Genomic DNA, 15,359 nt, shown 5'->3' with positions numbered 1-15,359 from the left:
AGGATAAACATAAAGAAAACCACACCAAACATACTGTGATCCAATCACTAAAAATCAATGATTAAAAAAAAAAAAACAAAAAACTTAAAAGCAGTCAGAGAAAAGAAGCCCATTATATACAGGGTAATAAAAACAAGAATAATCCAGCAGACAATGGAACAACATATTTAAAGTAATAAAGAAATAAGTACTAAAAGAAACAAGCTGTCAACCTAGAATTATATGTCTGGGGGTGGGGTAGTGAATTTTTCAAAATTAAAAGCAAAATAAACACTAACACAAACACAAACTAAGAGAATTTGCCATCAAGATATGGTAAAGGAAGTTCTTCAGTCAGAAAGAAATTAATTGCAGATAGAAACTTGAATCTACAAGAAAGAGAGAACATTAGAAATGATAAAGATGTGGATGAATATAAAAGACTTTTCTCATTTTTACCTGCTTTAAAATGGATTGGCTGTTTAAAGCAAAAGTAATAACAATGTATTTTGGGACATATAACACAAGCAAAATATAAAGTAAAACTCTTGACAACAATACCATGAAGTAAGAATGAGGGAAATGAACCTATACTGATATAAGATTCATGTATTATTCATGATATGGAATAATAGTACAAGAAGGAAGACTGTGATAAATTAAAAATGCATACTGTATTTGCAACCAATTAAAAGAGAGTGAGAGAGAAAGGGGGGGGGGTTATAACATAAGACCGTAGATAAAACGGAATGCTAAAAAGTACTCGATGTATCCAAAATAAGGCAGGAAAAGACTGAATGGGACAAACAGAAAACAAGGAGCAAGAAAGCAGATTTAAACCAAGCCAACTATATCATTATTTACATTACAAGCAAATGGTCTGGAGAACCTAAGATGGCGGCTAGGAGAGACAGGACAAAAAAACACCTCCATGAAAAATACCAGATAAAGGCCAGAAAGTGACCCAGAACACCACTTCCAGTGATGCACCAGCTGCACAAGGTCTGCTAAATCCACAGGGACCATACACTTGGTGAAACAGGAGTCTGCATTCTGAAATGAGTGAGTAAGCCTGCTGAATATCCGGCAGCCAAGCTGCAGTGTGGAGAAACCATGGGTTGGTGTTTGGAAGTGGACTAGTTCTTTTTTAAAAAACCCAAATTAGCTGCAGATACGGCAGTGAGAACTGTACAGTGAAGCGCAGCGGGAACGGGCTGCGTGAACACCTCAATATCTGGCGTGGAAGATAGCCTTTCGTGCACCTGCTGCTAATTGTCTCAGAGTGAGGAAGGCAGAGGTGAGCCAAAAGGGGAAAATAACCATGCCCCTTGCAGTCATCTTCCTGGCAGGTGGGAACGCTCCTGCCCGGCACCAGCACCACAGCCCAGAGCTGCGCCAAAAAATCCAGTGTGACAGGAAGTGTTTCCAGCAACACGCGCACACGCCACAATATCAGGCGTTGACAATAGCCTTTTGCGCACCCACAGCTAATTGTCCCAAAGCTGGGAAGGCAGAGCTGTGTGAAAAGGGGGAAATTAACATGCCCCATACAGCCATCCTTACAGCAGGCTGGGAATGCACCTACATGGCCCAGAGGCCCAGAACTTCCCTTGAGGGATGGCGCGCACTTGTGACGTAGTACAACCTTCCCTCAGCAGAGGCCCTAGAAGGGCACAGCTTGGAAGAGGGACCCACTCAGAAATCCCAGGGACTATACATCAATACCAAGGACTTGTGGGTCAGCGGCAGAGACAGTCTGTGGCGAGACTGAACTGAAGGTTTAGACTCTTGCAACAGCCTCAAATCTCCAGGAACACCTGGGAGGTTTGATTATTAAAACTGCCCTGCCTCCCTAACCGCTCAGACACACGCCCCACATTCAGGGCAGCCAGCACCAACAACACACCCAAACTTGGTGCACCAATTGGACCCCACAAGAATCAGACCCCCACACACCACAAAGACAAAGTTGGGGAGAACTGACTTGAGGGGAATAGGTGACTCGTGGATGCCATCTGCTGGTTAGTCAGAGAAGGTGTACACCACGAAGGTGTAGATCTGATAAATTAGAGATTAGTCTTTGAATAATCCAACATATCCTAAGAACCCTACCAAGTAAAGCAAATGCCAAGAGGCCAAAACAACAGAAAATTTTAAAGCATATGAAAAAAACAGACGATATGGATAACCCAAACCCAAACACCCAAATCAAAAGATCAGAGGAGACACAGTACTTGGTGCAATTAATCAAAGAACTAAAGACAAACAATGAGAGCATGGCACAGGATATAAAGGACATAAAGAAGAGCATGGCACAGGATATAAAGGACATGAAGAAGACCCTAGAAGAGCATAAAGAAGAAATTGCAAGAATAAATAAAAAAATAGATGACCTTATGGAAATAAAAGAAACTGTTACCAAATTTAAAAGATTCTGGATACTCATAATACAAGACTAGAGGAAGCCGAACAACAAATCAGCGACCTTGAGAACCACAGAACAGAAAATGAAAGAACAAAAGAAAGAATGGGGAAAAAAATCGAAATGGGCCTCAGGGATATGATAGATAAAACGTCCAAATATAAGACTCATTGGTGTCCCAGAAGGGAAGAGAAGGGTACAGGTCTAGAAAGAGTATTCAAAGAAATTGTTGGGGAAAACTTCCCAAACCTTCTACACAATATAAATACACAAAGCATAAATGCCCAGTGAACTCCAAATAGAATAAATCCAAATATCCACTCCAAGACACATTCTGATCAGACTGTCAAATACTGAAAAGAAGGAGCAAGTTCTGAAAGCAGCAAGAGAAAAGCAATTCACCACATACAAAGGAAACAACATAAGACTAAGTAGTGACTACTCAGCAGCCACCATGGAGGCAAGAAGGCAGTGGCATGACATAGTTAAAATTCTGAGAGAGAAAAATTTCCAACCAAGAATACTTTATCCGGCAAAGCTCTCCTTCAAATTTGAGGGAGAGCTTAAATTTTTCACAGACAAACAAATGCTGAGAGAATTTGCTAACAAAAGACCTGCTCTACTTCAGATACTAAAGAGAGCCCTACTGAAAGAGAAACAAAGAAAGGAGAGAGAGATGTGAAGAAAGGTTCAGTACTAAAGAGATTCAATATTGGTTCATTAAAGGACAATAAGAGAGACAGGGAAAAAATATATCCGACAAACAAACCAAAGGATAGGATGGCTGATTCAACAAATGCCTTCACAGTAATAACATTGAATGTAAATGGATTAAACTCCCCAATTAAAAGATACAGATTGGAAGAATGGATCACAAAATATGAACCATCAATATGTTGCATACAAGAGACTCATCTTAGACAAAGGGACACAAAGAAATTGAAAGTGAAAGGATGGAAAAAAATATTTCATGCAAGCTACAGCCAAAAGAAAGCAGGAGTAGAAATATTAATCTCAGATAAAATAGACTTTAAATGCAAGGATGTTAGGAGAGACAAATAAGGCCACTACATACTAATAAAAGGGGCAATTCAACAAGAAGAAATAACAATCATAAATGCTTATGCACCCAATCAAGGTGCCACAAAATACATGAGACAAACACTGGCAAAACTAAAGGAAGCAATGGATGTTTCCACAATAATTGTGGGAGACTTCAACACATCACTCTCTCCTATAGATAGATCAACCAGACAGAAGACCAATAAGGAAACTGAAAACCTAAACAATCCGATAAAAGAATTTGATTTAACAGACATCTATAGAACATTACATCCCAAATCACCAGGATACATGTTCTTCTCTAGTGATCACAGAACTCTCTCCAGAATACACCATATGCTGGGACATAAAACATGCCTCAATATAGTTTTTTAAAAATGAAATTATTCAAAGCACACTCTCTGACCACAGTGGAATACAATTAGAAGCCAATAACCATCAGAGACTTAGAAAATTCACAAACACCTGAAGGTTAAACAACACACTCCTAAAATAAATGTTTTATAATGTAGAATGTAGGGGACCTAGCAATAGAGAGCAGTTAGTGAAGGGGGAACGATAACCTAATAAGAACAGATAAGCTATCGTGGGTAAATTTAACATTCTGGGAATGCCCAGGAATGACTATGGTTTGTTAATTTCTGATGGGTATGGTAGGAACTAGTTCACAGAAATGTTGCGATATTAGGTTATTTTCTTGGGGTAGAGCAGGAACATGTTGGAAGTAAAGTAGTTATTTTAGGTTAGTTATCTTTTTCTTACTCCCTTGTTATGGTTTGTTTGAAATGTTTTATCATTGTATATCTTTAAAAAAAATTTTTTTTTATATATTTAGTTTAAAAAAAAGTTAATTAAAAAAAATAAAATGAAAAAATATGCAGAGCCCCCTTGAGGAGCTGGTGGAGAATGCAGGGGTGTTGGGCTTCCCCACCTTGATGGTTGCTGATGTGCTCACAGACATTGGGGACTGGCAGTTTGATGGGCTGAGCCCTCTATCACAGGACTTGCCCTTGGGAAGACTGTTGCTGCAAAGGAGAGGCTAGGCCTGCCTGTAATTGTGCCTAAGAGCCTCTTCCCAAATGCCTCTTTGTTGCTCAGATGTGGCCCTCTCTCTATAGCTAAGACAACTTGGCAGGTGAAATCACTGCCCTAACCCGTATGTGGGATCTGACACCCAGGGGGAGTGAATCTCCCTGGAAACGTGGAATATGACTCCCGGGGACAAAGCTAGACCCGGCATCGTGGGATGGAGAACTTCTTCTTGACCAAAAGGGGGATGTGAAAAGAAGTGAAATAAGCTACAGTGGCAGAGAGATTCCAAAAGGAGCAGAGAGGTCACTCTGGTGGGCACTCTTATGCACAATATAGACAACTCTTTTTACGTTCTAATGAATTGGAATAGCTAGCAGTAAATACTTGAAACTATAAAACTACAACCCAGGACCTATGAATCTTGTAGACGATTGCATAAAAATGTAGCTTTTGAGGGGTGACAATGTGATTGGGAAAGCCATATGGACCACACTCCCCTTTGTCCAGTTTATGGATGGATGAGTAGAAAAATGGGGGAGGGGGGAGGCACACAGTGTTCTTTTTTACTTTAATTGTTCTTTGTCACTTTAATTTTTATTCTTATTATATGTGTGTGTGTGTGTGGTAATGAAAATGTCAAAAATTAACTCCAGTGATGAATGCACAACTATGTAACGGTATTGTAAACAACTGAATGTATGCTTTGTTTTGTATGACTGCATGGTATGTGAATATATCGCAATAAAAATGAATTTAAAAAAAAGCAAATGGTCTAAACACTATAATTAGAATGTAGAAAGTGATAGATGGATAAAATAGCAACACAACCATATGCTGCCTACAAGAAGCACATTTTTTTAAAACATTAAGGCAGATAAGTTTATAAAAGGATAGAAATAAGTAAATAATATGCACAAATACTAATCACAATAGATCTGGAGAATAAATTAGTATCAGAAAAACTAGACTTCATGATAAAGGATATTGTTAGGGATAAAGTAAAAGATATAACAGTCCCAAATACTGCACATACCTAAACACAGAGCTTTAAAATATTCATGTATTTACCTCCTAGTAAAAACTGATAGAACTACTAGGATAAATAGACACATCCACAATAGTCAGAGATTTCAATACCCCTCTCACAATAACTGATAGAACAAGTAGACAGAAAATCAATAAGGATAGAAGACATGAACAATACTACCAACCAGGTCGATCTAACTGACGTGTATAGAATGTTCTACCCAACAAAAGCACATTTTTAAGTACAGTAGAAAAACCATATGCTGGGCCATAAAACAGGTATTTAGAGGTCTGAAAAGTTGAAATCATACAAAGTATAGTCTCTAGCCACAGAACTAAATTCAAGATCAATTACAGAAACATCTGGAAAATTCCCCAAAAGCTGAAATCAAGCAACATACTTCTAAATAACTGATGGGCCAAAGAAATCATAAAGAAAATTAGAAAACATTTCAACAAAATGAAATGCAAACAAAGATGTCAAAATTTGTAGGCTGCAGCTAAAGCCTTGCTCAGAGGGAAACTTATAGTTTTAAATGCAAAGTTATTTATATTAGAAAAGAAAAGATCAGAATCAATGATCCATGCTTCTACCTTAAGGAGCTAAAAAGGAAAAGGAAATCAAATTCAAAAGAAAGAGGAAATAAATAATAAAAATAGCAGAAATCAACGAAATGAAAAATAATAGAGAAAACAGACAAATAATAGAGAAAAATGAAGATAAAGAAAATTAATAAGAGGAAAAAAACAGATTACCAAAATCAGTAATAAAAGAGGGAACACACAACCTCTTACACATTAAAAAGACAATAAGGAAATATTATTTTATTCCAATAAATTAAACAACTTAAATAAAATTGACAAATTCCTGTAAAGAAAAATTACTGAAACTGACATAAGAAGAACTGAAAATCAGAAAAGTTTTGATATCTCGAATTTGTAATAAAATATTTTAAAAGCCTTCTCATAAAGAAAACCTAGCACAGAGTGCTTCACTGTTGAATACTATCAAATATTTAAGGAAATACTAATGATACACATCAGCAAATAGAGAAGGAAATATTTCCCAACTTATTTTTCAAGGCCAGAATTGCCCTCATACCAAAACCAGACACAGACATAACAACAAAAAAAAGTACAAACCAATATCCCTCATGAACAGAAGAGCAAAAATCCCAAACACGATATTGGCAAGTCAAATCATATGTTTACTTCAAAAAGGTAATACATAATGACCAACTGGCAGTTTTACTGTTGGAAAAATCAATGTCTTTACCATATTAACAAAATAAAGGGAAAAAATCATTATTATCTCATAGTAAATGCAGAAAAAACATTTTACAAAATTTAATAATCATGAAAAAAAATTCTGCAGGATACTACGAACATGAGAAAGTCCTCAATTGATAAAAGCCTTGACAAAAAACATAAGACAAACATCATATTTAATGGTGAAAGACTGGATGCTTTCCTCTTAAGATGGAGAACAAGGCAAGGATGCCTGCTCTCATCACTTTTACTCAATACTATATTGGTGATCCTAGCCAGTCAAAAGCAAGGAAAAATAAATAAAAAGCATACAGATTATCTTTATTAGCAAACACATGATCATCTTTATAGAAAATTCTAAGGAATCGGCAAATAGTGACTGGCATTGATAAGTGATTTCAGTAAGGAAGAGGGTATAATGACAGTATACAAATATCAACTGTATTTCTGTTATTAGCAACAAAAAACTGGAAATAAAATTTTTTAAAAACTCTTTATATCAAAAAACATGAAATACTTAGCAACAAATTTAACAAAATACACCACCACCCATACTACAAAAGCTACATTTTTAAGATAAATTGAAGAAAATTTAATTAAAAGGAAGATGCCATATTCATGAGTTGGAATGCTCATTAATGTTAACATATCAATTCTCTTTAAACTTATGTACAGACTCCCAATAAAAATTTCATGATGAAGATTTTTTGAAAAAATTGACAAGCTAATTCAATAATTTAAATGGAATGCAAAGGATCTAGAACAACCAAACAATTTTGAAAAAGAACAAGGTTGAAGGGCTTATATTTCCTGATTTTGAGACTTACTATAGAACTACAGTTATCAAGCTAATGCATTATTGGCATATGGACAGACGTAAAGATCAGGGTTGGCAAACTTTTTCTGAAAAGGGCCAAATAGTAAACATTTTAGCTTTTGCAAGCCATATAAGATCTCCATTGCATATTCTTCTTTGCTTTTCTTTTTTCTTTTGGTTTTTAAAGAACAACACTTAAAAATTTAAAAATTATTTTTAGCTCAAGTGCCATACAAAAAACAGGCCATGGACAGGTTGGCTCATCAGTCACAGTTTGAACAGATACAGAAGAAGACCCACTCACTTATGGTAATTGATTTTCAACAAAGAATGTCATGGTAATTTGATGAGGAAAGAATAATACTTTCAACAAATGGTGCTGGATCAAATTGGATATCCATATGGATAAAAGTAAACCTCAACCTTTACCTAACACTATACATAAAAATTAATTAGAACGTATCATATCCATGATTGTAAAAACTAAAACAATTAATACTTCTAAAAGAAAATTTCCATGATTGTGCAATAGGCACAGATTTCTTAACACAGGACACAAAAACTATGAGCCATAAAGGAAAAAAAATAAATTGGACTACAGCAAAATTAGAATCTTTTACTCTTTAAAAGACAACATTAAGAAAATGAAATGGAAAGACACAGAATGGGAGAAAATACTCCCAATACGTTTATCTGCAAAAAGACTTGTATTCAAAATACATAAAGAACTCTTAAAACTCAGTCAGATGGCAAACAACCCAACATAAAATGGACAGAGAAGATTTAAGCAGACCATTCACAAAAGAAGGTATGTGAGTGGTTAATAAGCACAGGAAAGGGTGTTCAAGAGCATTTAGTCATCAGGGAAATACAAATTAAAACCACAATGAGATATCACTACACACCCACCAGAATGTCTAAAATGAAAAAGACTGACTATACCAAGTGTAGGCCAAGGATGGAGCCAAAATTGAACTCTCTTACACTGCTGGCGGGAATGTAAAATGGGATATCCACTTTATGTTTTATACTTTCACAGTTTCTTAAAAGTTCATTGGATACCTACCATATAACCCAGAAATTCTACTCCTAGATGTTTACACAAAGAAATGGAAACGCCCACAGAAAGACTTGTACGCAGATGTTCATCACGGCTTTATTTATAATGGCTCAAAACTGGAAGAAACTCCATTGCCATCAACTGGTGATCAGAAAAACAAATTTCAGTACTCAGCAACAACAAGGAAGAAACTACTACTACAAAAAACAACATGGATGAATCTCACAGACATAAGGCTGAGTGAAAGAAGCCAGATTTAAAAAATTATATACTGTACGATTTCACTTATAGAAAATTTTAGAAACTCTACATACAGATTGTGATAGAAAACAGATCAGTAGTTGGGAGGGGGTGGGTATTGATGAGGGAGAATAACTGCAAAGTAGGATATGGGTATTTTAGGGGATGATGGAAATGTTCTATATTTTTAGTGTGGTGGTGGTCATGTGGGTATACCTATTTGTCAGAAATCTGATTTAAAAAACACTGTGAGACAGTACTATTATAATTCCTATTTTACCAATAAGAAAACCAACAAAGTGAGACACTACGCAACTTTTCCAAAAGCCACAATTCAAACCACAGCAGTTTCACTCCAAAGACCACATAATAACTACTATTCTATTTTGCCTCTATATAAGTAGAATATATTTATAATCTCTTTTCTTCTGTACTTTACAAATGTATTTATGAGCATGTAATACTTTTATAACCAGAAAAAATAAGTACATTTAAAAAAAGACATAGAGCCTTGGGACTTCCCTCCAAGATGACATTCAATTCATTAATCAGAACATACTGGATATACTTGTTAATTCTTATGGTCATTTACCTGTATTATCTTCCAGTCTACAATTCTTCATCTTGTTCACAAATATCACAGGAAGACTTCATCAAAAGACTTGCAGACAGTAGCATGGACTCTTGAAGATGACTGTATAACAATGGAGCTTACAAGGGGTGACAGTGTGATTGTGAAAACCTTGTGGATTGCACTCCCTTTATCCAGTGTATGGATGCATGAGTAGAAAAACGGGGACAAAAAACGAAATGAAAAATGGGGGGGGAGATGATTTGGGTGTTCTTTTCTACTTTTATTTTTTATTCTTATTCTGATTCTTTCTGGTATAAGGAAAATGTCCAAAAAAAATTGAGGTGATGAATGCATAACTATATGATGGTACTGTGAACAGCTGATTGTACACCATGGATGGCTGTATGGTATGGGAATATATCTCCATAAAACTGAATTTAATTAAAAAAAAATCACTTGCAGAAAGTTTCCTTGAGGGACTGGGTGAAAATGTAGAAATAATAAACCTCCCTACCTGGGGAATTCCTGATATCCTCATAAGCATCAGAGACTTCCAATTTAATAAACCAAGCCCTTTATCTTGGTGCTTGCCCTTATGAAATTTATTCCTGCAAAGGAGAAGCTAAGCCTACTCATAAATATGCCTAAGAGTCACCCCCAGAGAACCTCTTTTGTTGCTTAGATGTGGCCTCTCTAAAACAACTCTGCAAATAAAGTCACTACCCTCCCCCTTACATGGGATATGACTTCCAGGCATGTAAGTTTCCCTGACAACGTGGGCCATGACTCCAAGGGACAAGCCTAGCCCTGTCATCGTGGGATTGAGAATGCCTTCTTAACCAAATGGGGGAAAAGAAGTGAAACGAAATAAAGCGTCAGTGGCTAAGAGATTTCAAATAGAGTTGCGAGGTCATTCTGGAAGTTATTCTTATGCATTATCTAGATATTCCTTTTTAGTTTTAGTGGATTAGAATAGATGAAAGGAAATACCTGAAACTGCTGAACTGTAATCCAGTAGCCTTGATTCTTGATGATGACTGTATAACTATATAGCTTTTATGGGGTGACCATTTGATTGTGAAAACCTTGAGACTGACACTCCCTTTATCCAGTGTATGGACAGATGAGTAATAAAGTAAAGACAAAAAAATAAACAATAGTGGGGCAAAGGGGTTTGGGATGTTTTTGGTGTTCTTTTTTTCTGAGTAATGAAAATGTTCTAAAATTGATTCTGGTGACGAATGCACAACTGTATGATGATACTGTGAACCACTGATTGTATTCTTTGGATGGATTATATGGTGTGTGAATATATCTCAATAAAATTGCATTTTAAAAAATTTATAAATAAAAATTTCTTTAAAAAGCCTTGAAGAATAATAGATATACTATAAACTATAGCATTTCCTTGAGCTACCTATTGTTAAATAAAAATAAAATGGCCACCCATATTGGGAGTTGCCAGGAGCACCCTCCTTTCTGAGAAATAGCAGGGACTTTTTAAAGATAAAAACTAAGGACAGGACCTTCTAAGGGAATGGAGCAGTCCCAACAAAGCTGCAATTTTTACACAATTTAATAATTAGCTGGTATCAGTCCAATAAGGACAGCCTATTAAAAATAAACAAATATACCAGACTAATCAATGTATACCTGTTCCCCACTTTATAAAACCCCCTTATATAAAATAAAAACATCGTATTAGCCAATCAAAACATTTCCTCACTTGCTTCCACATTTGCCCTATATAAGCTCTCCCTTACCACCGCCTTGACAGAGCTCCTTCTACTTTCTAAATAAAATGCTACTCAATTCATAAATCACTCAATAAAGCAACAAAATTCTAATCTTTATGTTGTTAAAAAGTTTTTATTTTAGTACTATCTAGTAAGTCTATAGAGGAAATACGTTTGTAGTAAGGTCTTGCTAGTTCCCCGAGACCACCATTTCCTCTTCTGTGTTCCTTTTAACAAACCATCCTTTTAATAATCTGGTCTAGAATTTTGCCCAGAATCTACATCAAGCTCACTATTCCATGGTTCTCTAACTATCTAACTATCCAAAGGTTATAACAGAAGTTTAGCAATCTTTTAAGCAAGCTCTCCTACTGCTATGAGACATGGCTCATCAGGAAGGGAGATCCTGAACTCATTTACAGTAGTTAGACCTTTTTGTATAATTCCTTACATATTCTGCATTTCAGTTCCCTATTACCATTATTTGTTTGGCCCTGTCCAAAGTGTAAGTAATTCTTATTGACCAAGAAAATAAATAAGAGGAGCTAAAGAATTCTGCTTTTTGTTATCTATTAACTCTTCCTCATCTACCCTAGCAGCAAGACTATACCTGCTCTAAATGTAACTACAAAACCTTTTGTTATGGTCACTGGCAGTTTCTGAAGGTCTCAAACAACTCTGGGGTTTCTATTTTCTGAAGTTTTTCTTGTGGATTCTGTCACTCTTCATCCTTGGTTTAATGTCTTGCTTTCTAGCTTCAGTATTCATAATTGGAGAGTTATATCTGTAGTCACAGTTGCCTCTTCAGGCATCTCTTTCTTTCTTATTAGAAACATTTAGGGCTACATTGTTAAAATTCTATTATTTACCATCTTCAATTTTGAAATTCAGGCATTGAGAATAGTTCTTTGCACTTCAATTACTGGAAGGAGAGCTATACACAAGCTATATATTTGGCATAATTACCCTAACATTGCTTAAAATATTGTCTGGAACTCCAGCAAAATCTCCTTTAAGAAATCCTACCAACTTCCCTCCCAAAATCAGTTTTCTCACTTTATTGTCACATCCCCTCTTGGATTGAAATGGTATTGCCTAACTTAACTATATATCTCATTAAGAACAGCTAACATTCCCTGAGTATTTACTATGTGACAAGCACTATATTAAGGAGCTTCCAAATATTCTCTGATTTATCCTCAAACCCTAATGAGAAAATCATCATTACACAAAGTTACTGATAGAGTAGGAAATACTTGAGTAACTTGCCTAAAACCACACAGATATTAAGTAATTGAGCTACATTTTGAGCCCAAATCTATCTGAATAAAAAAAACCCAATAGACGCAACAGTCTCTTCAAGTAACGGGCTTGGAGAACTGGATATCCACACTGAAAGAATGAAAGAGGAACCCTACCTCACACCCTACACAAAAACTAACTCAAAGTGCATCAAAGACCTCAATATAAGAGACAGTACCATAAAACTCCTAGAAGATGATGTACAGAAACATCTTCAAGACCCTGTATTAAGAGATCGCTTCTTAGACCTTACACCCAAAGCACAAGCAATGAAAGGAAAAATAGATAAATGGGAATTCCTCAAAATTAAAACCTTCTGTACCTCAAAGGAATTTGCCAAAAAAGGTGAAGAGGCAGCCAACTCAATGGGAAAAAATATTTGGAAACCATGTATCTGATAAAAGACCAATTATCTTGCATACATAAAGAAATTCTATAACTCAACGACAATAGTACAAACAACCCAATTATAACATGGGCAAAAGTTAGGAAAAGATATTTCTCTGAAGAGGAAATACAAATGGCTAAAGAACACATGAAAAAATGTTCATCTTCACTAGCTATTAGGGAGATGCAAATTAAGACCACAATGAGATATCATCTCACAACAATTAGAATGGCTACCATTAAACAAACAGGAAACTACAAATGCTGGAGAGGGTGTGAAGAAATTGGAACTCTTATTCATTGCTGATGGGACTATATAATGGTACAGCCACTCTGGAGGACAGTCTGGAGGTTCTTTAGAAAACTAGATATCAAGTTACCCTACGATCCCAGCAATTCCACTTCTTGGTATACACCCAGAAGATCTGAAAGCAGTGACAGAAACATATTTGCTCAATGATGTTCATAGCAGCATTATTCACAATTGCCAAGAGATGGAAACAATCCAATGTCCTTCAACAGATGAATGAATAAACAAAATGTGGTATATATACACAGTGGAATACTATGTGGCAGTAAGAGGGAATGATGTTGTGAAACATATGACAACATTCATGAACCTTGAAGACATAATGCTGAGTGAAATAAGCCAGACACAAAAAAGAGAGATATTGTATGTTACCACTAAGGCGAACTCTGTGAAAAATGTAAAATAAGAGTCTTATATTGTAGAATGTAGGGGACCTAGAGACAGACAGCTACTAGTGAAGAGGGAACGATAATCTTACAAGAACAGATAAGATATTGAGGGTAATCTTGATATGGGAATGCCCAGGAATAACTATGGTTTGTTAATTTTCCTGGAGTATAGTAGGAACATGTTGGAAGCCCAGGTTCTTTCTACTATACCTCCTAGCCAATCACATGAAAGGCTAAGTTGGAAGAGAGAGTAAGATTTTAGTTCTGATTATAAAATGAAGTGACTTTTAAAATAAATGTATCAGAATTCAAATATCTGAGAATCATTTCAAAGTAATCAATTTAAGAAGTTTTAAAAGTTTTGGAAGTTTCCTTATGCTACAGCTTCCACAAACTATGAGATTCCCTGATCTGAAAAACAGGAAAAATTTTCATCTATCTCACAGCCATTGTGAAGATTAAGTGGAATATTATAAAATAAACTTCTGGCTGGGTATATGCAACATATATTCATGCTAAACAAATAAATACTAGGCTTTTTTCCCTTTCTTTAGTTATTTCAATCATTATTTCAAACTGTGAAACACATATGGATAAATATGTCACTGATAAATTTTAAGAACTCTAGTGATTTTTCAGTTTATTCATACTTCAACTATTGATATTTTGCTCTAAATTATATAAAACAGTATTTTAACATAAGTAGAAATCAATGGGCAACGTACCTGTGAAAACCGTCTTTCAAAACTTCTTGCCTCAAAATAATTTCAGAACAAGTAGCTGTTATGCCTAAAAGAACCAAAAGATTTTTTTCAATAAATACTCAATGAAAGAATATTTAAATAATTACAAAATAATTGTTTTAATAAGTTTTACTTGCCTGGAAAATCTAACCACACTAAAAACAAAACAAAAAATTTAAACCATTTGAGCTACATAAATCTCCTTCCAGTTTAGGATAGTGGTTAAGAACACTGATTCTGGAGTTAGACTGCCTAGTTTCAAATGCAGGTATATCACTTAATAGCTGTGAATTTGGGCAAGATATTTTATCTCTCTGCTAGTAATCATGAGAATTAATATACGTAGAAGCACTTAGAACAGGACTTACCACAGAGTAAGTGCTTTATGTAAGTGTTTGCTATTAATATTACTTTATCCTAGAACACTAAAAGGAAAAGAATGACTAAAGAGCCAGAAAATCTCAGTTTTAATTCTGGCTCACTGAAACCGCATACCAGAATGTACTGGCAACTTCTGCATTCTGCCACCCAAATCTATAAAACAAGGAAGATGGCGTGTTTATGCCCTGTAGGGATGTTGGGAGAATTAAAAACAAAACAAAAAATAACTGGATGCACTTAAAGATTCAAAATGTCCCTTTATAAACTTAGATTAACCAGAAATCTTGTTATATGCTATACTGACTCTATGCAGAATTCAGACACTAAAACTAAAAATTCAGTTACTATTGACCACCAACTCTGCCAGACACTTTTCCATGGAACTTTACCCCATTTTCAAAAACTAGAGGTGTGTGTAAAGAACATCAAAACTCAGACACACAGAAAACCACCTGCTATTATTGTACGTTGCTGAAACCATTAGAAGTATTACTGGAAAAGCTCATAAAAAAAATGAAGGGGGAATGAAAACATTTGAAATATACAAACGAAGGAAGGAAAAAAGAACAGGAAAAAACATTTATTAATCTATATACAGATTCTGTACTTGGGGCTTTCACATGTGTTTCC

General features: G+C 35.4%; 2 protein-coding genes across 4 annotated transcripts in view; both read right to left on the bottom strand.

Moving 5' to 3' along the window:
- The window catches only part of PAK2 (p21 (RAC1) activated kinase 2), a 167,654-nt gene extending 153,305 nt beyond the window's left edge, over window positions 1-14,349 (bottom strand). Inside the window, exon 1 of the mRNA XM_037837701.1 lies at window positions 14,331-14,349. The gene's annotated coding sequence lies outside the window, so the exon portion shown is untranslated. The remainder of the gene's footprint in view (window positions 1-14,330) is intronic.
- The window catches only part of PIGX (phosphatidylinositol glycan anchor biosynthesis class X), an 88,497-nt gene that overhangs the window by 71,413 nt on the left and 1,725 nt on the right, over window positions 1-15,359 (bottom strand). For all 3 annotated transcript variants that reach the window (XM_037837711.1, XM_037837710.1, XM_037837707.1), the window contains exon 2: window positions 14,331-14,394. In XM_037837711.1, the coding sequence (XP_037693639.1) occupies window positions 14,331-14,394 (64 nt within the window). The remainder of the gene's footprint in view (window positions 1-14,330; window positions 14,395-15,359) is intronic.

This window comes from Choloepus didactylus, chromosome 1, assembly GCF_015220235.1.
Source record: "Choloepus didactylus isolate mChoDid1 chromosome 1, mChoDid1.pri, whole genome shotgun sequence".
In the NCBI taxonomy this organism is placed as follows: domain Eukaryota; kingdom Metazoa; phylum Chordata; class Mammalia; order Pilosa; family Megalonychidae; genus Choloepus; species Choloepus didactylus.
This window is presented reverse-complemented; position numbering and strand designations above follow the sequence as displayed.